The 26,352-nt window shown below is 41.4% G+C and overlaps 1 protein-coding gene across 3 annotated transcripts; it reads left to right on the top strand.

Moving 5' to 3' along the window:
• The first annotated feature begins 393 nt into the window (after positions 1-393).
• PRP4K (pre-mRNA processing factor kinase PRP4K) lies at positions 394-21,668 on the top strand. 3 transcript variants are annotated; one of them, XR_010990425.1, is made up of 16 exons: positions 394-475; positions 3,662-4,858; positions 7,786-7,959; positions 8,186-8,341; positions 9,038-9,119; positions 10,450-10,660; positions 12,198-12,271; positions 13,492-13,582; positions 13,908-14,055; positions 15,942-16,079; positions 17,165-17,318; positions 18,261-18,375; positions 18,884-19,035; positions 19,503-19,589; positions 20,287-21,086; positions 21,623-21,668. XR_010990425.1 is itself a non-coding variant. In XM_068163016.1 (15 exons), exons 1-15 carry the CDS (start codon positions 438-440, stop codon positions 20,488-20,490), a joined length of 3,021 nt encoding a protein of 1,006 aa, XP_068019117.1. In that variant the 5' UTR covers positions 394-437; the 3' UTR covers positions 20,491-21,668. The 3 variants fall into 3 exon arrangements, 2 of the variants coding, with proteins under 2 accessions (XP_068019117.1, XP_068019118.1); XM_068163016.1 differs by having other exon boundaries at positions 20,287-21,668; XM_068163017.1 differs by having other exon boundaries at positions 395-475; positions 3,665-4,858; positions 20,287-21,668.
• Positions 21,669-26,352: the final 4,684 nt, after the last annotated feature.

Here is a 26,352-nt window from a genome sequence, read left to right as displayed (position 1 = left end):
CCCCGACCCTTCCCTAGTACAGCCAGGAGGAGACTGGAAAATGAAATTAAGCGGATCAACGCCTTATAAGACGCTTCTTCTGGAGAGCCGCAGCCCTTTCCCGGGCTGTGGCCTCTCCCGTTGCCAGGTCCGGGCTGGAGCGGCACCTTCGTCCCGGTGACACTCCGTGAGGAGACATTTGAGCTCGGCCACCCGGGTAAGTGGGTGCCGCTCCCAAACTGTGAGCCCCTCCGCGCCGCCTGACCCCGGCGAAAGAAGAGGTAGGACTTCTGGGGCACTCGACCCCGGAAACGAGACTCACTTCCGGCACTGGGTTGCCCCCTTTGCAACCCGTGTCCCGTCCCCCCCCCATCGGCCCGCTGCGCGCCTGCGCCGCGGCCCCGCGTCCGTCTCGCCCCCCCCGCCCCAGCGGCAGCGAAGGAGTTTGGAAGTTCAAAATGGCCGCCGCGGCGGAGCCCGAGCTGCGAGCGCCCGAGTAAGAGACCGGCTGGGAGGCTTCTGGCTATGGTGTCGCAGGGAGGCGGGGGGAGAAGCGCGGGAAAGGGTGGAGGGAGTGGGCCGAGGGCGAGAATCGGGCTAGGTAGAAGTGGTGGGAGGGTGGGAGGAGGGAGATGGGGGAAGGCGGCCGCTCCGCTCTGGGCGAGAAGGATTGATGTAGGAGCCGCTCGTCCTGCCCTAGGGTGATCCGGCGGGGTTGGCACAAGAAGCTGCATCCCGCTGGCTGGGGACCGGCAATGGGAAGCAGAAAGCAGCGGATGGGGTTGCGGAGAAGGCCGCGGGCCGGGCTGCGGGGGGAGGGGAAGTGGAGCCGGAGCCCGGACTGGCGGGCGCGTGTCTTCGGTTCCGCGTGCGCCTTCCCGCCTCGGCGGGGCCCTGGTGCTGCCTCCCCACACACACACCGCTCCCGTTTCCGCCTCCTACTGCTCCTCGGGGAAGCGGCTTTGCCCCGGGGAGTACTATCTTTTTCCTCGTGGTTGGGAGGCCGCTGCTCTCCTGGGCCGGGCTGGCGCGCAGACCTCGGGCATCCCGGAGTTGAAGCTGGGCCTGTGCATCCCGGGATATCCCACCCTCATCCTGCGGGCCGCGGCTCCCGGTGCGAGCGAGGTCTCTCCGAACGAACCGCTGCCCGCCCTGCGGCGAGCCCACTTCCCCCGAGTCCCGGGCGGTCTCGCGTTATAGAAAAGTGCCTGTGCTGCTGGAAGCAAAACGCGATTTGTTGCCGCCAGTCCCTCCTTCCAACCTCTCGAAATGACTGGCAACTCCCGGCTCCCGTTGGGAGGCGAGGATCGTTGGGAAGCTGCCGCCTCCCCGCCGGAGCAGGGTTCCGTGGGTGCATTTTCCTAGCACCCCGCTTAGCCTCGTGAGATTTGGGGATTGGCAACGCTCAAGAGCTCCTTCTCTGAAAGTTTTGCCCGCAGCTGACAAACTAATGCCTACTTTATTGCTCCTCTTCACTATATAAATTTTAGACATATAAACTGTTTTCTGTGGGTTTTTTTCCCTACTTAAAGAAAAAGTTAAGATTTGAGGTTTTTTTTTGTTAGTGAATCGTGGGACTAGAAAACAGGTGAAGGCAAGCAGTGTGCATGTGAACAGTGTAAAACATCGGCAGGGAAAGGAGATTTTAGTATTGTATAGAGAAATATAAGTAAGGGTCATAAGGTAAAAACCTGATGGCAAGAAACCCAAATTCAGGAGTAGAACTTGTTGTATTTCTGGAATTCATGAGAAGAAAAGGAACTGTAACAGGATAATGTTCTCTAGTTAAAGCCATTAGAGTCCAGTCTTGCAGATACGTCTGCCTCATCACCTTCTGAAACTTTAAAAGGTTTCTCAGCCATGTCAGTACACCTCTGAAATAAAATGAGAGTACTGAAAATGAAGTACAAGTTTGGCCATATTTTGGTGGAATTACTTGAAATAAACAGATTCCTGTATGTGAAGAAATTCTTAGACATTTCTTGAGTGTTAATGAGGTCAACTGTTACTTTCTAGTTGAGGTACAAAGAAAAGCTGGTGGCTAAGTGTATTGTGGCCTGAGGTGCTGCTGTGATGGTGTGTCTCATCTGACACCTCTGCTACTGGCTGGCTTTTATGTGACATGTGGTGAGGTTAGTAGATAGCATTAAAATCTACACAAATAAAAAGTTACTTCCTTTTGGGTTTCAGTGTCATTTTCTCAACAAAACAATCTTGGAGGGTGCATATTTCCCTTAAAACTGTCCTTGTGACATTCCTCTGCTCTTTAGCCAGTTTGTGTCGCTGACACGCTTGGTCTGGATTGCAAATCCAAGTAGACGGAGTTTTACATTTAGTACTTTTTTTCCTGTCTATGTCTTCTGTGCCAAGTGTAATGGAACTGCAACTCATTTAAAGCAGTTTGTTCTCTTCCTGATGGTCTGTTATTTTAATAGTATGGAGTGTCAGGAGGAAGCTGTTAAGGAAAATACCTTTTTACATGCTTTGAGTAAGCAGAACTAGTGGTAAAGGTGTAAAAGAAAAGGCAACATTCTGACATTGGAATCTTAACTCTGACTAAATTCTGAATATTGGCTATTTTAAACTCAATTTGTTCCCTTAGGAAGTTTCTCATTTCAAAACACTGAAGTGTTAATGGGTTTAGGAAGTGGCTTTAGTGTATATTGCAGAAAAGTCTGCATTATTTACTAGTACTAGAATTTGTGTTAAGCAGAGGAGAGCCAGTGACTGTGAGTTGTTTGAAGAATCTATCATTAGTTAGGCAGACCCTAATGAAGTTTATAATGAAAGTGCTATCCTTTAGGTAGGGCTTGGGCTATCTCCAATATATTTATCCTCATGGATCATTGATCTTCAGCAACAACTGTGGTATGAAACTAGTAGAGTCCTGCAGATGTGTACATTTCTGTGTATGTCCCCTACAACTCCTGACTATTGCATTTAGGAAATTTCTTTTCAGTGAATGAGGCTTAGGATATGGAAGGAGCTGTATTTAAATTACTAAAGTGTTAGCTGTAAGTCTAAAAATTATGCTTGGTTCTTGGGAAGCTGATATATTGCAGTGCCCTGTCAGAAATGAGACTCCTTTAATTTATCCTGTTCCTCAGCAGTGCTTGCTGCACTACATAAATAACAAAAACCCATGATAAGAGCAGCTCTTGATTTTTCTAACAGGCATATACAGAAAGAATCTGCAGTTGAGAGAATGAGTTGACTCTGCATGAGACTTTGCAGCACACTTTCATTTGGTGGTTAGCATCATCCTTTGAAATAAGTTTAGATCTTCTGCCGCTTGAAAATACCTTCAAGAGGCACAGTTTGCATTAGGCATCAGAGTGGAACTGCAAATAAGAGAGACGATGGATTGACAGGATACATAAATACACATCACTGTTGTGTGCTTTCAACAGATATTGTCAGGATTGATCCTAAAAGCCAAAGGTTTTGTTAGTGGTTTTCTGTATCTTCCTTCTTTAATACTTCTTTTTGCAGTCTGTGCTGTCTGCTCCTGAGGGACATGAACAGACAGAATAGTGTATCTGCTGTTAGTTATGTTAGATGTATGTCTATTTCTCCCAAAAGTGGGTAATTACAATGCCAGTTAGTTTCTCTCAAAAAGACTCAGCCCAAGATGAAGGGCTGCAGTGAGTTAACAGTACTGATCTTTGGTTTTTCCTTGTAGCAGGGCCGAGGACGCTGATGCATCGGAGAAAAGCATAAATGAAGAAAATGGGGAGGTATCGGAGGCAGACCAACCTCAGAACAAGCACAGCCGACACAAAAAAAAGAAACACAAACACCGAAGTAAACACAAGAAACATAAACATTCTTCAGAGGAAGATAAGGACAAAAAACATAAACACAGACACAAACATAAGAAACATAAACGGAAAGAGGTAGCTGATACCTCTGACAAAGAAGATGGACCAGCTAAAAGAACTAAAATTGATTTTTTAGCTCCTCTGGAAGACTTGGAGAAACAAAGAGCGTTACTGAAAGCTGAACTTGAAAACGAATTAATGGAAGGAAAAGTCCAGTCTGGGATGGGATTAATATTACAAGGTTATGAGTCAGGATCTGAAGAGGAGGGGGAGATTAATGAAAAGGCACGAAATGGCACCAGACCGACAGCTAAGTCAAACACTAAGGGGAAATTGGAACCCGTGGACAATAAAACTAGTTCCAAGAAGGCAAGCAAGAGTGAATCTAAAGAAAGGACTAGGCACAGATCTGACAAAAAGAAAGGTAAGGTAGGAGTTGATGGAATCAAAGAGAAGACCACTAGAAGCAAGTCAAAAGAGAGGAGGAAATCCAAAAGCCCTCATAAGAGAAGCAAGTCTGAGGATCAGACAAGGAAATCCAGGTCTCCAATGCTTAAAAGGCGATCTCAGGAGAAGAACAGGAAGTCTAAATCTCCCCCAGAGGATAGAAATAAGGCTGATGATAAAAGTAAATCAAGAGATCGCAGAAAGTCTCCTGTTGTAAATGAAAACAAAAGCAGAGATCGTGGCAGAAAATCTAAATCTCCAGCAGAACTAAGAAGCAAATCCAAAGACAGAAGATCACGGTCCAAAGATAGAAAACCTAGGAGATCAGAGACTGACAAAGAAAAAAAGCCAATTAAATCTCCTTCTAAAGATGCTTCATCAGGGAAAGAAAACAGGTCCCCGAGACGACCTGGCCGTAGCCCAAAAGGCAGAAGTTTATCTCCCAAACAACGTGAAAAGTCAAGAAGAAGCAGATCCCCTCTTTTCAACGATCGGAGATCTAAACAGAGTAAATCACCCTCTCGGACCCGCTCTCCTGTCAGACGAGTGAGGAGTAGATCTGCAGAAAGGAAAAGAAGAGAGTCAGAAAGGAGACGTCTTTCTTCTCCCAGGTAACTTAAAGATGTGATGAACCATCACAAGAATGTGTTACAGGTTGAGCTGTCTTCTAGTTTGGTGGTTTTGTATTTGTTTTAGTCTGAAAATAGCTAGTAAGAAAGATCGGGGGATTGTGCATTGTATCATGACTTGACTTTGTGTGTATTGGATTATGTTAAAAATCCTCTCCCCAGGTGTCAGGCAAATTCAGTTTTGGTGGTTGTACTGAGGGGTGTGCTGCTCACAGCATTACTGGGAAGAAGTTTTGTAGCTAACCCTGTCACTTGGCAGGGTTCAGAATTTCATTTCTGTTTTGTTTCTTAGCTAATAGTTCTGCGGCTTTCAGGAGTTTCTATAGAGTTCCCTCCACTTTCATATACCAGTTGTAGCTAAAAGTGGGTAATTAACCCATTTTTCTCCCTCAAAACCAAACCTTTAATGAGGGAGTAAGTGTAAGGACATATTGATATGGAAGATTTTCTTCTAACAGTCATTTTTGCATACAAGTATTTTGCATCTTTCATTTGCTAGAGGTCTGGTAGTGTCGCTTTATTTTTGCTCTGTTGTGTAGCATTACCTTATTTTGTACACACATAGAGGAGAAGGACTGAAGTCTTTGTAGTGTAATCTTTGTAGTGTAGTCTTTGTAGTGTAGTCTTGGCATTTTAAGAAGGACAATTTAGCCTATGAAAGCTGTTAGCTTGAAATATGAACCATAAGACAATATGACTGGCATCTCCTTCTTACCAGCCTCTGAGGTGATAAGACCTGGATGGGAAGTTTGCAAGCAGAGAATACGTGTATACATAGAGAGTTAATTCATTAAGAAGTTCAGCAGGCAGAAGGATTCAGCAGCACTTTCGGATCACGATTAATTTAAAAGCAGATTGAGCAAGTCTATGTGACTGCTTTCTGGGGAACCAGGAATGCATCAGCACTGCTACTTAATTTCTTTGATGTAGTGTTTAACTTGTTTTTCTGTAGCTTTTCACATTTCTTAGTTTCCATTTCTCACGGCAGTTTGCATTGCAGCCAGCATGAATTAGGTGTCTAGATGCTATGTCAGGTGATGCATGCATGTATAACTTTGTTATCATGCTTCTGTAACACCAGTGTGAGCACCATGTTACTGAGGGACTACCAAGAAGCATTTTCTGTTGGAAGTGTCTGCACATCAGCAGAAATAATCTTTGTGGAACATTCTGGACTAACTTCAGCTGTGTTGGAGTTTTAACTACCTTAGTCACTCAGGCTGCAAGGGAATTTCAGGAGCTTTAATGAGTTTTAACAAAAAATTGCCAGTAATTTTATATATTTCAAGTTTGTTTCCATTGTTGTAATCATTTAGGATACTTCTCAGGTCTTTAACTTGATTTACTCATTATATGTTACTATGAATTCTTAATCAGCTTTTTCTTTTTATCTCCTCCTTGAACTGATTGATTATTTTTTTCTTTTAACAGATATTTTTGGGTTTGATGTTACAGTCCCCTTGTTAGCCAGGAAACCTCAAGTTTAGTTCATCCTGTGACTTATATTGTAAGAATTTTCACAAGAACATAGTATAAGTTATATGGGTTAAAGACATCACCCTGCTTGAGCATTTGAATATGCAGTCATTTCATGGAGAAGCTGCCAGTAGTTCTGCAAGTGTGGGAATTTGTCTTCTGTCCCACTGTGCCCTATATTGCACTAGTTCTGGATGCCTGGTCGTTACACAAAGTTGATCAATCTGCCTCAAAACAAACAAAAAATGTTACAGAATGGGTAGAATTAATCTTTCAGACCCAAGAAATTTTGTTCATTGATGAGATGAACCTGAAATAACTTGTCCCAGTTTGATTTGGAAAAAGAAAAAGAGGGGGAAAAAAAAAGAAATAGAGTAGCAAGGTTTTCTGTGAACAATTATGTGGTAATATTGTCCAAGAATTTCTGTGACAGCCTTGCTAGAATAATTGTTGAATATTTTTAACTTCTTTCAGATTTTTGATTGAAGTCTTAGAATTAATAGAATGGGTTGGAAGGGACCTTCAAGATCATCTAGTTCAACCCCCCCTGACACAGGCAGGGACGCATCCTACTAGACCAGGTTGCTCAAGCTCCTATCCAACCTGGCCTTGAATACTTCCATGCTTGGATCCTCCACAGCTTCTCTGGGCAACCTATTCCAGTGCCTGACTACAATCATGGGGAAGAATTTCCTCCTAAAGTCTAATCTAAATTGATCTTCTTTCAGTTTGAAGCCATTACCCCTTGACCTGTCACTATATGAATTTGTAAACAGTCCTGCTCCAGCTCTCCTGTAGGCCTCTTGCTGTCTTGCTGTTGTGGAGTACAGTGAAACTTTTCATTGTAGCTATCCTGTCAAGGGACAGGAACAAATAGATTTTGTGTAGTATATATACTGTCAAACTTGAATTATGGTTTGAGAAGGTCTAGTTTATGTGTTCAGTAAGAATTCTTGTTTCCAGCTTTTGTATTAGAATTTGTGGTATGTTCAAACTTTCCAGTTCTAGTACCCAGTTTGAAACAGACGTTAAAAGTCATTGCTGTGGAGCCCTGAATTTCAATAGAGTGTTGTAAAATTGCTGAGAAAATTCTCAGAAAGTAGGTTTTGGCTTTTATTTCCTGTTTAAATTCTCTTTCTGGTAAACATGAAAACAAGCCACTATCACCTAACCACAGGCTTTGTTATAAAACTCCTTTCAGCTTTTTTGGTAGTAATTAACAAGCTGTTTCTGGAGTTGTCTATGTGTAAGCACAGAGGAAGGGCAGGCAGCAAGTTCTGCAGTGTGCTTACCCATTTCTCCCTCCTTCCTTCCCTCAGAAGCCCATGCGATGGTCCCTAACTGGAGTGAGATGTTGAAGTGAGCTTGTTGAGGGAATTGTGATTTGTGTTTTCAGCTTGCTCCTGACGTTACTGCCATTCTGTTCTTTTAAGAACGCGGACCAGAGACGATATTTTGTCTAGACGGGAAAGATCAAAAGATGTTAGCCCACCCAGCAGGTGGTCCCCATCCAGGAGAAGGTCTCGGTCCCCCATTAGAAGAAGGTCTCGTTCTCCCCTTCGACGTAGCCGATCTCCACGCAGGCGGAGTAGGTCCCCTCGGAGGAGGTAAAGAAACGTTCTATTTTTAAATATATTTAAAAGATATTGCTAAAATGTATAAAGAGATGAAGCAATTTTTGTGCACAGCCGTACTTGCTAGCATAGCGGACTTCATTGTGTCCTCCATGAATTAGCTTTATTACTTGGGGTCAGTATGTACCCTGGTGTTTTATGACTAGGTTTTCCTCCTTTTCTTCAACAAACCAAACTAACCCGCTCATATCTTTTCCAGGGATAGAGGCCGAAGGAGTAGGTCTCGCCTTCGAAGGAGGTCCAGGTCACGTGGTGGCCACAGACGTAGGAGCAGGAGCAAAGTTAAAGAAGACAAATTTAAAGGTAGTCTTTCTGAGGGTATGAAAGCTGAACAGGAGTCTTCATCAGATGAAAAGTAAGAATTAATTTGTAACTTGTGCTTATTATCTAAAAGTAGAAAACCTGGTGATGCTGAGAATGAGCTAGCACTTACCTCCTGGTGTAGTTTTTGAGTTGTCATCTAAAACCTTAACCATGTTTTAGTACTTGTGATTTTGTCAAATTACTGTTGGGATGACCTGGAAAAATTTGGAGTATGCAAGGAACATCCAGACCTGTTGGCTAGTGGGCAGACCTGAGGGGCTGAGATGTTGTTAGGTTTCTAAATTCAATTCAGTCAGTGTCTCGTGACAAAATGCTTGATCTGTTTCCTCCAGCTTATTGCTTAAGGAAAGGCTGTAATACCTGAGAGGATTAATTGCTGTCTGCAAATTGTTTTTATATTTGCTAAATACCTTCTAAATCCAATTGCACAAATTGCATTCTTAATCAAACTGTTAAGAGCGGTGCTGGAATGAAAATGCACAAGGTTTGCTTTGTTTTTCTTTTTAAAACAGGTTACTGTTGATCTTTGCAGTTAGAAATGAAATAGTCTGAACTAATTTCCTCTCTAAGATGTAAATATACACACTGGGATTTCATGCACTTTTTCTTTCTGAGTCAGTTCTGTAATACGTTGTGTGTGCTTTCTATGCCAGAGAGCTTAATTTGGTAAAATTCAGCAGTTAATCTTATTTTTGTGATGTTATAAATAAACAATTACATTTTATAGTCTTGAAGACTTTGATTTAGAAGAAGAGGATGAAGAAGCAGAGATCAGACAAAGAAGATTACAGCGGCAAGCAATTGTTCAGGTACGTGGCTGTGTAAACTTCGTAAGTCACTGACTTGGGCTCTCATGAACTCATGAAATGTATTCAGTTATATGTGTGAGCTCCCATGAACTTCATCTGGTAAGAAGGTAACGGTGGAGACAGCCCTGACAACCCTGAAAGGGAGCTGTGGCCAAAGGGGCCTGCCCAGGGAGGTGATGGAGTCACCATCATTGGAGGTGTTTAGGAGGAGACTTGATAGGGTGCTTGGTTGCATGGTTTAGTTGAGTAGGTGGTGTTGCATAATCAGTTGGACGTGATGATCTTGAAGGTCTCTTCCAACCTGGTCTGGTCTATTCTATTCTATTCTAATTTCTGTAGTGATTTAGCACAGTTAGTATGCAAAATGTTGTCATGTGTTTACTTAATATTTAGTTATAAAAACATTGACTATACACCACTTGTCTTAAGCAGCACTACAAGTACTGTTCAGCATTTGACTTTTATTCAAACCCATTGTAAAATCATTCAGAACTCTGACAGTAAAATCACATGAAGTTTATTCTTTTTAAAGGCTGGTTACACCTATTGTGGGTCCAGGCAAGAAGCAAATTTCAGAGCTTCATTCCCCAAAGGGGAAAACCTTTATTTATACTATTGGATAGTTTGACCTCGATAACTGAGCAGTATCAGCATTTACTCATTCTGATGCTTAGCTTTTGCCAGAGGAAGTGATATCAATATAATTCAATACTTCTTAAGTAAAAAATTGTCATTTATGGAGGTGGTACCATGAATTTTCTTAATGCATCTGAAACTCTTCAACAAGACTTAATAAGCAGATTTCATATAGAAAACTGAATCTAAAAGATACTTTGCTGCAACCTAATGCTAACAAAAATGGGAAGGATTCTACAATATGAGATAGAAAATCAGTAATTTTTCCTTAAAGACTTAAATTCAGTACTTGTACTGAGTAATAAATCTAGTACTGGTGATAAATCTATCACTACTGACATTTTGTCACACACATCAGAAGGGTTAATCTTCAATAAAAATTGCTTTTTACAGAAATAGAAAAGCCTACAGGACTAGGTTGGACTAGATGACCTTCGGAGGTCCCCTCCAATCCAGACCATTCAATGATTCCATAACACTCATGTATTTTTTTAGTCTTATTTTATGATCAGGATTGTGGCAAAGAGTTCTAAAAGATGCTGTTTGTTCTTCAGGTAATCTGTTGCCTTTATAGGGATGTAGGTGGTTGTGAAAGCAAAGATTTAGCACAAACTGTTGGACAGGGCCAGTATGAGAATGGTTAAATTGTGATGAGTTGTGATGATGAGATTTAATAACTGAATTTAATTTTTAGAAATACAAAGGCCAGACAGAAGACAGTAACATCTCTGTGCCATCTGAACCAAGCAGCCCTCAGAGCAGCACACGTAGCCGCTCCAATTCCCCTGATGACATCCTTGAAAGGGTAGCTGCTGATGTTAAGGAGTATGAACGGGAAAACGTGGACACGTTTGAGGCCTCGGTCAAAGCCAAGCACAACCTCATGACAGTTGAACAAAACAGCAGTAAGTGTCTGAAATCTCACTGTATCAAAGCAATCTGACAGCTCGTAGGTTTTGCTGTGTTTCCTTACATACAAAGTAGACTGGCTTTTTGGGCAGCATTTGAGAATGTTTCCATGAATGTTATGGTACTTAAAACGTTAAAGCTTAATCCTTAAAGGAGGATGATACGAATGAAACATTTTCTGTGTTTCAAATAATTCACAGTTCATGCTGTACATTTGGAAAGCAAATAACAATCTCTCTATGTAGTTATAATCACCCTTTTTAACTATTAATTTTTTCTTTTCACTTACACCATGTGGATTTCTTAGAAGCTTAATGTAGTCCTAGTCTATTTTGGGGTAGGTTGGAAACTATGCCCCTTTGGTCCCTTATTTTGGTCAAAGCCACCATGTAAGAAGACTAAAAGTGGGTCTGTAGTCATTTAGAGTGAATACGGCTTTTGAGAATCACTGCTAGTAAGTTCATTTTGGCAGCATTTTTGTCTTCTTGCTGAAGAAATTAGTATTTCCTTTTCTTCCAGCCTGCACATAATCTGTTGTACAGCAATATTGAAATGAAATACATCTGGGTGTAAAACCTGCCTTGTGCTGCCGCAGCCAAAGGAGCACAGAGCCTGTCCCAGTGTACCCTCAAATACTGAAAACCTCCTTTTTCTTCTTCTTTTGAAAGTACAAAACATGAGGTTTTGGTGCTGTCAGAAGATTTCAGTCCAGTTGCTCTGGATGAAAGTGGTCAGTTAGATACATCATGATACCTGAAACACCTGAGATTAGCCTTTTCTTTTCCTTTATTGGTTAATACCCTAAAAGGAGTATCTGTGATTTGCTGTGATCATGAAGGGATGCTGCCATAATGTGTGTTGTGAAATAGTTTGATGTTTATTGCTTTCACTAACATGTACTTAATTTATATTTCTTTGCTTTTATCAACCAAGTAAAATGTCTTTGGGACTTTAAAGATGATTAAAAGGTGAGAAAGGGATGATATTGCCCTCATTGAAAACGTTTTTAATGTCATAGTTAGTGTTGTCTTTGACAAAAAGCTACACGAGGTGCTTTTTGACAGGGTTGAAGAGAACACTTTCCAAAGAAACAACTTTTGGGCTTTGCACCTTTAATTTTTAGTACGATAGCTTGTGGTGAGCAGAAAAGCCTGAGCTTGTATATTGAAAACATGTCTGTATTTTTAAAATATGCACACAGTCATTTGGTATTTATTTTTACACATACATGTGTATTATCTGCAGGGATTATGTAAGTATGTGCTTGTTTCTTTCTGCTGTGTGAGTTATTTGAAAGCCACTGTACTTAATTTTCCAAGGAGTTAGAAATTTTTGAGTGCTCTCAAAAACTGAGTGGTTTTTTTTTTTCCCCTCTAGAACTTAAAGTGATACTTTCTAGAAACATTAGTAGCACTGTTTGCCAGCATAGCCATTTTAGATTAGATTATAAAGATGCCAAGTCACCAATTAGACTGGTAACAGTTCTTAGTTTGTCCTCTTTCCCATGTTGAGTAATCTAAATTTCATTTTAAGGTTCAGCTCAGAAGAAACTGCTAGCTCCTGATATGTTCACAGAATCAGATGATATGTTTGCTGCGTACTTTGATGTAGGTAATTCTGGGAGACGAATTGTATCATTTGTTTGGGGTTTTTTTGCCTGTTAAAGAGTGGCTGTCAATTGAGGTTTGTGGGAGCTTTGATTTGTAAGAGCATGTCTGGCTGAGTGGATGATATATTCTGAATTGTTTGATCACTGAAGGCAGACAGAATAGTTCTGAATTAGTATTTCAGTGAAAGAAAACCTGCTGGAATCGTTAGGAGTTTTGCCCAAGTAAGCAGTTGGGGAATTCACTTGATGGTTGAACAGGACCTAATACCAGCACATGGTAACAAAACTATTTCTTTCGTTTTTTTCCACAAAGTTTTACTTTATGTCAGTGTTACCATTCTGCACTGCTCTGTGGTTCTGTTTTTTTCAGAGATCCACCTGTGCCTAATTAAAAAGTGTCTGTGTAAGATACTTTCATTTGTTAATGGTGCTGTGTTTGAGTAATGTGATGTTTCAGAGGGGTTTGGGGGTTCTTTGGATGAAGAGATACATTTCTTCTCTTTTCCACTATTTGGCACTATTTTTCTGTACTGTTCCAGCAGCTTTTCTCTAAATGTGCTGAAGTGACCTGCAAATACTGGCAGACCAGTGACTGGGTTTGAGACTTTACTTGCTGTTACCTACACTGAGAAATAAGACAACAGCTTTCTCCTTAGCTTAGAAGTTTGCTGGTTAATTTGAGTTTAATGATTGGACTTGATGATCTTGAAAATCTTTTCCAATGGAAATGAAATTATTCTGTGATAGTTATGATCTGTTAGTTATGACAGTGGCATTGGTAATAATGTAAATGAAATTAAACCCCCTTGATCCTGGGAAAAGATAAATACTTGAAGGATAGCACTGAATGAACTCTTCCTTTGCAAATCACTAAACATTTTTACTACAAACATACTGTTAGGAAAAAGCCTTATTCTGATGATCCAAAACATGTGCTCTAATATGACTTGGATAAATTCCTTGTGGGTGTTAATTGAAACTTTGCCTGTTTATGTTTAATAACAGGATGAGCCCAACCAATAGAGCTCTTTCTTGCATCAGGCTTTAGATACTGGTGGTATGTAAATAGCATTCTGTGTTGAGTAGTTTCCCTACAAGATCAGCCTGTTTGCACTGTGGACAGAAACAGTGTTTCAGTAGGTGAAAAAGGGCTTTTGCTGAGTAAACATTAAGGGAAAACCTAGAGTGTGCAAGCAAAGCTGTTACTTTCTGTTTCAGAGTGCTCGTCTAAGGGCTGCTGGGTTTGGAAAGGACTTCAAAGAAAACCCCAATCTCAGGGATAACTGGACTGATGCAGAGGGCTATTACCGTAAGTCGCTCGTTGATTTGCAAGGATGCAGATAGAATGAGGGTGCTGGATGGAAAAGATCCTCGTGTAAAAGCACAGAAACATGATTCTATTGTAAATGTACTGCAGTGCCCTCAATGAGTGAGGGTGAAATGAGGTCTTCACCTCGGTGATGGAAATGAGCCAGACTCAGAGTTTCTTCCCTATAATTTCTACAGAGCTCAGTGTACAAAATGTCCTGCACTGAAATTAAGTAATGATACCATTTACCCTGTCTATCTGAATTAGAATGGATTTGTTATGTATGCCACTCATAACTTTAAACTGCTTGCTTTTTATCCTCCAGGTGTTAACATAGGTGAAGTTCTAGATAAGCGTTACAATGTCTATGGGTACACCGGTCAGGGAGTCTTCAGTAACGTCGTACGGGCCAGGGACATGGCCAGAGCCAACCAAGAAGTAGCAGTTAAAATCATCAGAAACAATGAGCTTATGTAAGTAACAGTTTTGTTCAATATTCACAGAGCACATGTAGAGGGGGCTGGTCAGGATGGCATTTGAATCTCCCTTTGTCTTAAGGGAGGTGACAGATCACAGCTGTGATTCCCACCTCTTCTGCTCATATGAGCCAGATAATGGGGAAGTGCTTGGGGACTGTGTATCCACACATCCTTACAGCTATCCCAGGAGAAGGGTACTTGCATTTTCATCACACACTTTCTCATTTGCCAATCCAGTGATAGCAAGAAACCAGGTTACAGCTCATGTGTGAGGTCTGCAGTTGTTGAAATGGGAATTCTGGTCTGTAAAACTATTTGGTTTACAAACCAGATCAATTTGTAAAGAAGTGGGTTGAATCCTTCTCCTTGATGGACAGTGGGCTGAGTATGAGCCAGCAGTGTGCTAAATGGCCAAGAGCATCCTGGGCTGTATCAGGAATAATGTGACCAGCAGGACCAGGGAAGCAATTGTCCCCATGTACTCAGCACTGGTGAAGCCACATCTTGAATGTTGGCTTCAGTTTTGGATCTCTCATTACAAGAAGGACATTGAGGTGCTGGAGTATGAAGGGTAACAAAGCTGGCAAAGGGTCTGGAGAACAGGTCTTGTGAGGAGTGGCTGAGGAAACTGGAGCGGTTTAATCTGGAGAAAAGAAGGCTGAGGGGAGACCTTCTCACTCTCTGCAACTACCTGAAAGGAGATTGGAGCCTGGTTGGTCTCTTTTCCCAAGGAATAAGCTATAGGACAAGAAGAAATGGCTTCACGTTGTACTAGGGAAAGTTTAGGTTGCATATTGGAAGGAAATTCTTCCCCAAAAAGGTTCTCAAACTCTGGAACAGGCTCCCCGAGGAGGTGGTTGAATCCCCATCCCTAGAGATGTTTAAAGACACAGAGATGTAGTGCACCAGCCTTGGTAGGGTTACACAGTGGTTAGACTTGATGATCTTAAAGATCCTAACCAAAATGATGCTATGATTCTCTCAGATCACATGCTACTTACAAAAAGACCTCCATGTCTTAATTATTTCTCTATGTTCTCTGTATGTTTGCATCTTTGTATGACAGAGAAAAATGGGTGTGACTATACCTGCTGAAGTAAAACCGCTTTGAAGCCTTTGAGAATGAGTGAACATTAACCAGTATGACCTATTAAACTGCTTTATGTGAAGACTTATCTCTAAAATTCCTTTTTAAGTACCTGCTGCAGTATTTCTCTAGCCATTTCACATGCCCTCTTCCTTACAGGCAGCAAATGAAAATCTTTTCCATGCATTTTTACCTTGGAGGTTGTAAAAGCTGCCTTGCTGTATGTATAACTGGGTTATTCTGAGCTATATGAGTAGATATCTAGCAAAGACTAAAGCTGTTTCAGTTTGGTGCTGTGTGCAGGTAATCAGTTTGGGTGTGAACTTCACTCCAGAGTCAGTTTAGCTTAAATGTTTTATTAATAATGTAGGTGCTTAAGTGCTTTTTAGCTGAACTTCTCAAGTGAGTGCTGCTTGAAACTAACGTGTCATGATACAGGAGGAAATCTAATTTTAGTGCTACATGCAGCTGGGGGGGAGGAGGAACAGATAAGTAGGTTGCAAAGGCACAGGGAAAATCAAAAGCATTTAACTCTGCCAGTGTGTAGATGCTGACAGCAAACCACTGTTGTGATTTTGGTAAGCTGTGCTGCATTAGGCAATCAGAATTCTCTGGGCTGGAAGGGACCTTTAAAGGTCAACTAGTCCACCCTGCTGCTGCAGCAAGCAGGGATGCAGTGACATGACCTGTCTTAATTCTGGATAATGACAACAGCACAAGTGAATGCCTACATTCAGAAAGAGTGTTAGAATTTAACTGGTTTTGTTTTATAATTGTATGTCTTTGTTTTCAGGCAAAAAACTGGCCTAAAAGAACTGGAGTTCTTGAAGAAGCTCAATGATGCAGATCCCGATGACAAGTTTCACTGTCTACGGTTGTTCAGGCATTTCTACCACAAACAACATCTCTGTCTTGTGTTTGAACCACTCAGGTGAGATTACAGATGTGTGGGGTTCTCTCTGAAAACTGCAGTTGAGGGATCTTTGCCTTTCTGGTTTGGGCTGTTGGCTTGAGAACTTGTTCTGCTGCCACGATTAAAGAATGCAAGGAACTCGGGGGTTGGAAAAAAGCTGGAGGCACAAATCCGCAGATAGTGGAACTGTTTCTGATTTACTCAAAGCATCACTATGACCTGCCTGCCTGGGTAGGATTCTGAAACAAAAGGATGTGTTACTAATGGTGGTTCATCTCACCACTTCTTAACTCTATGTGTGTGTGTCACATGTTTATTAGTTTTTAAAATTCTCCATGTGAAGGGTTTGGGTTAAGAACACCTTCCCAGAGCGCTTCAGCAAATGCTGTATGTTTGTATAGCCACAGGCTCGGGAGGAAAATTATTGCAGTGGTTTCTTTGCACACTCAGTATTAAGTAATGATACTCCTTTGACAGGTAATTGTTGATACTGTATTATTGTAGCCCTACATACAGTCACTGCTTTAGTTCCCATTCCTGCTTAGAGACATCAGCTGTTCATATCCTAAGTTTTCAGTATATGTTGTATTTTTGCCATGATTGAGGTGAAGGTTTGCTGTAGCAATGCAAATTTTAGGAAGTTACTATTACATTTTCATTAACAAGCCACACAATTACTTTCTTGTGCCACACTCCAACACATTTGTGCATTATTTATGTCTAATAATATTTTTGTCCTGGAATTGTGATCTTTTTCTCTTCTGAGTCACCAAAAAATTGCCTCCTCAACCCTTGTCTTTTGCATACTTCCTTTTTTATTTATTTCTGAGGCAGACAAGGGCAAAGGCTTTATATTTGTTAAGAAAACACTGTTCCTGTGAACATGAATCCTCTCAATTTCAATTAAAAATGTCTGCTGAACTAAGTCAGTCCAGCCTGGGACAGAGCTGACTCACCAGCATTTCTGTGCTGTTTTCCCTCACACTAGTCAATCTAAAGCTGACTAGTTCGTTCAGGTTAGTCTGACAGTTTCAGAGCCCACTATGTTTTCCTTTGTTAAGCTCTTTCACCTTCTCTCTGTCTCCATTTCTTTCTCCTAACAGTATGAATTTACGAGAGGTGTTGAAGAAGTATGGGAAAGATGTTGGGCTCCATATTAAAGCTGTGCGTTCCTACAGCCAGCAGTTGTTCCTGGCTTTAAAACTCCTTAAGAGATGCAATATCCTACACGCAGATATTAAACCAGATAATATTCTGGTAAGTGAGAAATAATTGCAATTGATTTTGTATGGTCTGGAGTGTGAAGTGTTTGAAAGAAGTATTTTGTTTATTTAGGGGAAGTCAGAATTTACCAGTGCTAAGGGTTCATGTTTTGATACAAAATGTTATCGTGCTGTAAAAGATTAATACAGTGTCAAAATTAAACCTTTGATTTACTACAGTCTTCTCAAACAAACATGCACCCACTTGTATCTGCAGAAGGCAGATTTCCCAAAGTAAGGCAATGTCCTAACTTAGGAGAAATCTTGGGAATTTCTCCATTGGGAGCTGAAAAATGTTCCTGCTTTCTGCAAGCTGGAAGCAGGTTGTTTTGAGCCTGGATGAAGATTCTATGTGAGCAGCATAATTGGGGAACACTTCTTAATGCCTTTTGTCTCTCTTTTGTTTCCATTAAACGTTCTGGTGAGCAGGGCATGAGAGGCTCAGCAGAGGAATCAGGCACATTTCCCTTGGTTTTCTTGGTGGTCATCCCTGTGACAGACTCAGAGTTTTGTTGTTGGTTAAATGGTTCTCTCCTTGCCATCACAGCGGTAAAACCTGCTGTGTAAGCGTGAGCTTTGTGGCTGATGTGCTGGTTTGTGAGTGGTACTCGGGATGCTAGAGCTGAAAGTATAGAATTTCAGTATTTGGAATGAAATCTGGGCCCACCAAAGTCCGTTTGGTAAGGGGAAAGTAGGTGAAACTGACTTTTTCATTCTTTTGTAGGGTTTGCAGACTTTAATTGCCACTTTGAATTTAAGCAAGTTTCACAGTTCTTGAGAATGCAGAGAGGAAGGGTTGAAATGTGTATGGGCAGAACCCACAGATGAAAGACAGAACATTTTGCAGTCTCTGGCTTGGATAGGTTGTCTCTTTCACAGTGCTGTTGGCAGTTCCCTCTGCAAGCAGTGCTGATGGGTGTTTGTATTCAACTTGCAGGTGAATGAGTCTAAAACGATACTCAAGCTGTGCGACTTCGGGTCAGCTTCTCACGTGGCAGACAATGACATCACGCCGTATCTAGTCAGTAGATTTTACCGAGCTCCGGAAATCAGTAAGTACTCTGGGAGTGGCCTCACTCATCCTAGGCAGTAGCAGGAGAATACTGGTGGTAGCGAATGAGAATTTGACTTGAATTTACTCTCTGTTTGGTCTTAGCAAAACATCACTCTGGAAATATGATGGCAGTCAGAAATTGAGCCTTTGAAAGCATGCTTGGGTGACTCTTCCATGTGTGTTGGTGGTCAGCTCAGTGAGGCCAGGGCGAAGTCATTCTGATTGGTTGTAGTTATGGTTTAATTTAGAGGTATCGTTCTGACTTCTTGTTCTTTACTCACTTAATTGATGCTGATTAGTTTGGGTGTTAGGCAAAAACTGTCTTTTTTAACAGGGATGCCGGGAATGTTGAAAGGTTGGCATCCCTCTTTTCTGGTGACTCATTCCTAAGAGGAGGAGCATACCAGTATAGTTCACAAATCAGAATGTTTTCATCTGTCTGGCTTTGTGATGGTGTGTCATTTAAGGCTGCCTGTGTGGAATTAACTGGAACAACTCTCTTTCAGTTATAGGAAAGATCTATGACTATGGTATAGATATGTGGTCTGTAGGCTGCACGTTGTATGAACTTTATACAGGAAAAATCCTCTTTCCTGGCAAAACCAACAACCACATGTTGAAACTAGCCATGGATCTCAAAGGAAAGATGCCAAACAAGGTAAGGAAAATACATAAGTGATTTTTAACTAATTACCTCAAACCATATAAGGAACAGTAGAACATGATTTTTTCTCCCCAAATTCTGTCTCTTACCATATACCTCTTCTGTTAATAACAAGTAAATATCAGGCATTGCTCTGACTGTGTCATTTATATTGATTTAAAATGTTATGAAGTGAAAGTGTACAGATGGTTTTGCACAGACTAAGAATAAAGTGAGAGCAGAAACCTTCTAAGCACTGAGCTGAAAATGAATACATGAGTCAATGGCTGATACCCTGTCCTTTTTCAGATGAACTGTGGGTTTTAATTCAATTTAGATGCTTCTTACTGTCCTTTTGATATATTTTTCATTAGTATGAAATAATTCCTGTTGCAGTAAATTAGTAGACACTGGTGCTAACTGTGGGATTTGTAAGACGCAGAGGACATGGTTCAAACTCTTGGCTCTCCTTCGTTTTCCAGATGATTCGAAAGGGTGTGTTCAAAGATCAGCACTTTGATCAAAATCTCAACTTTATGTATATAGAAGTAGATAAAGTGACAGAAAGGGTAAGTCCTTCATGTGTCCCCTGACCTAGTCCTTTGTTCCCTGCTTTCCTCCTAATGTGCTCTTGCCCATTATCCTGCTCTTTAAATGTATTGAGATCTTAATTAAAACCAAAATTTTGTCGTCAATTAGAATGTCCTTTTGCATCGGAATGGAGAGGTCACATAGTTATAAATGGCAACAGTGCTTGGTCCTACGATTTAGGAATGAGTTTGAGAGAGATCAGAGCTTAATTTTGATAGGTACAGAGGGTGTCTCTGCTTAATTTGTCCTTAAATTGCTAACAGAAGAAGGGCTGCTTTTGTTTTAGAGCAAGGTGTCCAAGCTCAGTGTGGTGTGCATATGTTGTAGGAGGTCCCTTACTTCCTGTGTCATTTTAACATAGTGTATTTATCAAGAAGCATAGAATTCGTGGTCAGATATGGGCCTTCACATGTGGGACTTGGGTGTTCTGAGTTAACCGGGTTGCGGGGTTCTTGCATGTTGGTGACAGGTGCAGCCTGGCCCACCTCAGCTGCATCGTTTCCACTCTTTCCTTTGCCCACATGAGGATTTCTGAGGCAGTGTGATGACAAAGGGTAACGCTGATCAGGGATGAGAGAACCCTGCTGCCAAGTTGCTGCTGCAGCTCCCTGAAGGGATGAGGGGTTTGTGCATGTATTCTGTTCTACAAGCTTGCCGTTTTGTGTTTATTTGTAGGAGAAAGTAACTGTTATGAGCACCATTAATCCAACCAAGGACCTGTTAGCAGACTTGATTGGGTGCCAACGGCTCCCTGAAGACCAGCGTAAAAAAGTGCACCAGCTCAAGGACTTGTTGGACCAGATTCTAATGTTAGACCCGGCAAAACGCATTAGCATCAACCAGGCTCTGCAGCACCCCTTCATCCAGGAGAAAATATGATGAACCAGCTGAAGAAGTTCAAAGGGTTTGAGTAATTAAGATACAAAGACTGGAGAAATTTCACAGCAGTTATAAATGTATATAAAGATAACTATTTCCCCTGCAAGGTTGAGGAAGAAAGGATACCTTTGAATTAACACCAAGGCTGATATTTCTTTTAGAAATGTTAGAGTAATTCTGTTTCGTGTCTCCTGTGAAAATTTTCACTGTAGAACTGTTTTAATGGCCAAGACTGCACAGAAGTACAGTGCTAATGTATATGGTTGCAGTTGGTATATATTATAAAAAGAAAAAAAAAAAAAGGCATCTGTTATGAAAAGAAAAAAAAAAGAGAAAGAACAACAACACAAAAAAAAAAAGCAGTAATACTGGGTGGTTGATTTGTTTTTAGCAGACTTGGCTTCATTTTTGTCTTTACAAAATGGCCAGCATAAATGCTGTTTATATTCACGTTTTCCTAGGTGTGTGTGTGCAGGCCACAGCAGCATGCCCTTGGTGTAGTCAGTGCCGAAGGGGGCCTGTTCCTTCTTGAGCCTGCCCGCAGGGATGGTCTCCTCTTTTAAAGCAGGTTGTGTACAACTTTCAGTACACTGAAGGTAAGCTAAACCCATCCACATCACCGGTGTTTAAGCTGTTGTTTTACTGGAGCGACTGGCAGATGAGAGGCAATAGCGTTGTGGCAGAATTCCCCCCGCATGTCTGATCAGTGATCTCCTTTTCCTTGCTGGCATTGCAGCCGTGGCGTAGTTCCAACCTCTGTTCTGTTACCACCTGTAAGCCTCGGGGAGCGCGCACCTGATGGACAGAGCGCCTTCAGTGTACTGTTTCTTAGGACTTTAGGGGTTGTTTTGTTTTGGTTTGTTTTTTTTATCGACTTGCTATAGACTTTGTATACATTTTGTTAAATACAGTTCACGATGACATAGTCCATAATTCCTGGAGAGTTTTCATTTCCTAATTACCTACAGTTGGGATCTCGGTTCAAAAGACCTTATCTCTAAAGGATAGGTAGAAGAGATAAAGAAATTTTTAACTATTTGTATGTCATTTTGCAAGTGTACTGCTTTATGCTGAAAGTGTTTTGTTTGCTCATTGTTTTCATTATTTGTGATCCTGTTGTCTTTCAATACAGGCATAAACCTTCCACTCTTGAACAAAGCAGCTGCTTTTTAAAAGCGGTAATTGCTTCTTTACCTTTTATTTCTTTTGTAAATGAAGCTTTTTTTTTCTTTAAGAAATGTGACTTTAAAGTGTTGTCTCTTGCATAAAACAGTTGACACTTACTTATTGTAAAGTGAAGATTGTTCTGCTGCATGTAAAGTGGACCATGCAGGTTTCTGTATGTTTTCAGTATGCATCATTAGATAATAAAGTCTTTTGTGAACAAGGCATTTGTAGCCATTTTTAAAAGAATCTCTCTTCAATTGATGGTAAATCAGGTAATTTGTAAGAACCCCCCTCTGTCTTTCCTATTAATCAGTTAATTAAAGGGACCGTTAGACTTTATGATCTGTGGGAAAGCCATAGGCTTTGTTAATTAGCTATATAATTATCACTGCTTAAACAAAAGCAAAACCAAAAGAACCCCTACAGATACTGTCTGTCTGCTTTCATTGTAATGAAATTATTCCTGTAGGACACGGGGTGAAGTTCAGGCTTTAACTAATGTTTGTGCTGTTTTTCTCACTTTTCCTTTTGATGGTGCTGAAAGAGAAAAAGGGAAGCGAGGCACAGGCCACTCAACGCCTACTCCATGGGTCTGATTTGCTGAGACACCAACTTCACCTTCCTAACAAGGTTATTTCTGACAGCATGTGTAGATAAACATTTAGCAACCAGTTAAAAGAGTGTGAAACGTTTCAGTTGGTTGTGCAGGGCGAGGAGAGGAGAATCAGACTTTGCAGGCCCGTTTTGTAGTTGTGCTCTTTGACAGTGCTGAGAAGTTCATCTCTTCTTGTTAGTATATTCCAGCAAGCTGTGAAAACCCCACTGGTTTCACATACTCTGTAATGCCTCTGTTGAACTAAGAAGGGTTTTTGTGTCCGTCCAGGTACATAATGGCAGCAGTCCTGCACTCTTGGTGCACACGGGAGTGGAAAACTGGCACAAAGCAGTCATGCTGCTGGTGGGGAATACCCCACCCAGGAGGCGTAATGTGCTAGCTGCGAAAAGGAGCAGGAGATGGGTGGCTTTCTATGCCTATTTGGAACCTTCAGCCTGTCTCTTCTCAGTTGATAGTGCAAAATTCTTAATCAAAACCCAGTCTTCCCTTATTTCCAAGGCTTTAAGGCATCTTGTTCATGCAGGAAGGAAAACTAGCTTTCACCTTTAATATAGTACCCGTTGCTTGCTAGTTAAATATGGAGTAACTTGCGCTGTAACAGCATAGGCAGCACTTCCCAAGGCAGTGTTACACAGCTGTAGTGACAGCTTGTCCTTTGTGTTGCTTTGTACTTTACTCTTAAAATTTAGGACTGTAATCCAAAATGAAATCAGTTGGTGATACAAACCAGAGCAATAGAAAAGATGCCACTTAATGCCTACAGAACTGTTTTAAGCTATCCTGGAGAAGCATAAAGTTGCTCGTTTACTTGTTCTTTGTGTTGTAGGTGCAGCTCACAGGAAGATGATGGCTACCAGAAGACATGACCAAAGGTTTCTGTCCTATAAAAGATATGAAAAATACTCTTCATGTAGTTCTGTCTTAATCTTTTGGTTTCCAGCATTTCCAAGTTAGAACTGATTAACGCTGCTGCCCTACTGATAATGCCTGAAACCCACTTGCTTTGTTAGAACGTGCTGCATAGATGTGTGTTTCACTTCTGGCTCAAGAGATGTTTGATTGTCATTTGAAGAGCCATGCTGGTTTACCTACATTTAACACAGTTTCCTTAAAAATCATCAGCACAAGGCCTGTGAAATTTAGGAATAAGTCTACCACTATTTGGTAAAAATCCACACTTTTTGACTAGTAAATATTTAAGCAGGTTCATTATTAAAACAAAATGAACCAGAATGAAGCTCCTTAATTCAATTAAAATCCTGTCAGGCTCTATTACTGATCCAAACTCAGCTGACAGGGGCTGTTCAAGCAAGGGGATTTCAGTCCCTCTGTTACCAGCCATTCTTGTCACCAACAGCAGCAAAACTTTAGTCATAGCCTCTAAAGCCTCTGGAATTGCAAACTTTTTGACACTTAAGGAACATTCCAGTTTCAGACCATTCCTGTGGTTGCAGAGCACAGCTGCCACGTGCCCCTGCGGTCAGCTGAACTCCAGTGGCTGCAAACAGCATAGCCAGGCAACAGAGTTTTCATGCTGAAAACTCCCTCAGCTGAGCTTACAGACAGTTTAGAGGGAAGGACTAACTCTCCTCCTCCCTTAACAGGGAGGAGCTTATCTTTACCTCCTGGACATGAAGATGCAATTTTTGTCTTCACCTGAGGTCCTACAAAGAAAGTTTGGCTAAGTCTGTGTTGGCATCTGTTTCCTTCTCCCTCCTAGTGACAATGAGCTTAAAGCATCTGGAAACAACAGGCCCCCATCCTGTGCAGTTAGAATGTGTTTTTAGTACCTTGGTGTATAGTATGGTAACTTAAAAGCTGTTTAAGATTTTTTTGATAGAATGTGATGATTCCTTTCAAACCTTTTTAATGATCCTTTATCTCCATACATAGGGTAAGTGGCACTAAACCTCTGAAGAACTTTTATGTGGCTCTGAGCAGAGCAGGCTCTGGTACCACAGGCGATACAGCCATCAGCTGCAGTATGTGTGGATCTGTAACATGGGTGGAGGATGCTGGGAAGTGGCAAGTGCTTCAACTTAATAAAGTGAACTTAAAACTTAACTTGTGTCCTGGCTTCTGTTAACAGATGTGCTGTGAAGCTGCTCAGTAGAGGAACAGGGGAGTGGAGTAGATGATTGCTGAGGTCCCTTCCAACCTAAGCCATTCTATGAAACCAAAGTAAGGTTCTGGGCATGAAGTTGTCCTCTAAGGTATCAAGTGTTAAAGAACCTGGGGCAAATATCTTGAATATGTATAAAATAGAGCTGGTGGCTTTGAAGTTTTCTCTCTGTTGGTTGTAGGAGCTGAGGCAGGAGTTGTTCACTGGTTTCCCCTGTGGCTTGTGTTGTCTTCCAGAGGGAGGAGGCAGCCTGTATGAGCTAGAGGATAAAAGAATGGCCTTATGTGACAGTGATGAAAAAACATGAGAGAGGTGGAAGGCTTGGGATGTGCTTCATGGAAGTGTTCTGCGCCATAGAGGTTTTACCTACACAGCAGAATTTGTTCTCTCTTGCTGGGTAGATCAGCAAGAACTAAATTTCAAACTACCCTACCTAACACTTCCCAAGATAATCAATACAGAAATATTTCTGAGGTCACCATTTTAGAGCAGTGTGTCAGTTCTTGGGGCATCTGATTGCAGCAGCTCTAGAAAATAATTAGATTATCAAGAAAAACCAACAGTAGCACTGTGAAAGGTCACTCTCTATTGAGATGAACAGCCCACCAGGACAACCTTGAGGGTGGGTGTTGGCTGTATGTTTTATAGGGGAACGCTCTCTTCTGGCAGCCAGCTGCTCCATGAACACACTGAGCAGAAGCCACATCAGAGTAAAACTGTCAGACCCCTTCTGTGCCCTCTCACTTTGATGGCTGCTGCTTAGTAGAGACTTTAAGCCAATGCTATAGCTCTGCAGTTGTGACTTAATTTTGATCATATTTTCTGGCACTGTGGCAGCTGCACAGCACAAAACCCTCTCTGAACTGTAAACTGACATCCCCTTCTGTTTGCTTGCACACCAAGCAGCGGCACTAACAAAGAGAATTGGAGGAGTGCGGTGTTGCTTTTCCTTGACAAACTGGGTTTTGTTCTGGTTGTTTACTGCAGAGGAGGGATGAGATTTCCTATAAACTCAATTTAAGTACTTAAGCAGGTATTTAGCTGTTCCTTCTCCCTGGGGAATAGCAGACCTCCATACAACTTCAGCATGTATCACAAAAGAAAGGTAAAGTCACACAGCTGTAGAGGATTGTGGCTTACAAACACTATGATCAGAAGTTAACTCTGTTGCTGAGATACATGTTAAAGTTAGATGATTAACCTTAAATGTCAACAAGAAAGAGGATTCAGCAGTGCTGTGTGACAGCAAAACCATTCCTTAATGAATGCAAACTGAAACAACTTCAAGATGGTTTCATTCCTGGTTTTAGGGATCTTGTTACCAACTCCACAGTATTCCTCCAAGTACTTTTAATTTCTATTTATGCAAATCCCCTCCAGCTTTTGAAGTTAACCTTCATCATCTCACAGAATTCCTTATTTCATGTCTGTACAATGTTACACTACTTTTGTGTAGGAAAAACAAGCCACACACTTGCAAGAGGTATTTTACTGGCTTGAGAAAGATGAAGCCAGCAGAAAGCCTTGTGAAGCCCTACCCCTGAGAAGAGGTTAATTCAGGTGAACTTGCACTACCCCATGAGATCAAACCGCAGCTACCACCAGTTTATTTACATCTATGTTTAGGGAAAATGAAGTTAATTATTCCCAGTTTGAGACTAAGTTTTCCATCTGCTTACATTTTTCCTACACATTGGAACATGTTTGTAATCCAAAGTACTGACCCCTCTGTAAGAGAAAGCCAAGCTTCAATAAAAGCAAACCATCTAGACAGAAATCCTCCTCTCTGCTGCATTCTGCTCTTTTAATAGCAAAACCCAGTGTCAGAAATCTTCTGAAGAAGTGACACTGAGAGTGGAGGTAATGAACTGTACACCTAGAAATCTACAAGCACCCTCAGGGTGTAACTACAGCACATGGTCTGGAAGGAACTGAAGGTTTTTACCTGAACACTGTC

The sequence above is a fragment of the Melanerpes formicivorus genome, unplaced genomic scaffold (assembly GCF_026170545.1).
Source record: "Melanerpes formicivorus ecotype bairdi unplaced genomic scaffold, bMelFor1.0.p_v2 SCAF_69, whole genome shotgun sequence".
In the NCBI taxonomy this organism is placed as follows: domain Eukaryota; kingdom Metazoa; phylum Chordata; class Aves; order Piciformes; family Picidae; genus Melanerpes; species Melanerpes formicivorus.
The sequence above is the reverse complement of the archived record's forward strand: the minus strand, read 5'-3'. Positions and strand labels throughout refer to the sequence as shown.

Excerpts from the sequence above, each read along its gene's own strand:
- PRP4K (XM_068163016.1), top strand. The coding sequence starts at position 438 with ATGGCCGCCGCGGCGGAGCCCGAGCTGCGAGCGCCCGA. Across the intron at positions 12,272-13,491 it reads TGTTTGCTGCGTACTTTGAT|AGTGCTCGTCTAAGGGCTGC; the intron begins GTAGGTAATTCT and ends TTTCTGTTTCAG. Across the intron at positions 17,319-18,260 it reads TTAAACCAGATAATATTCTG|GTGAATGAGTCTAAAACGAT; the intron begins GTAAGTGAGAAA and ends TTCAACTTGCAG.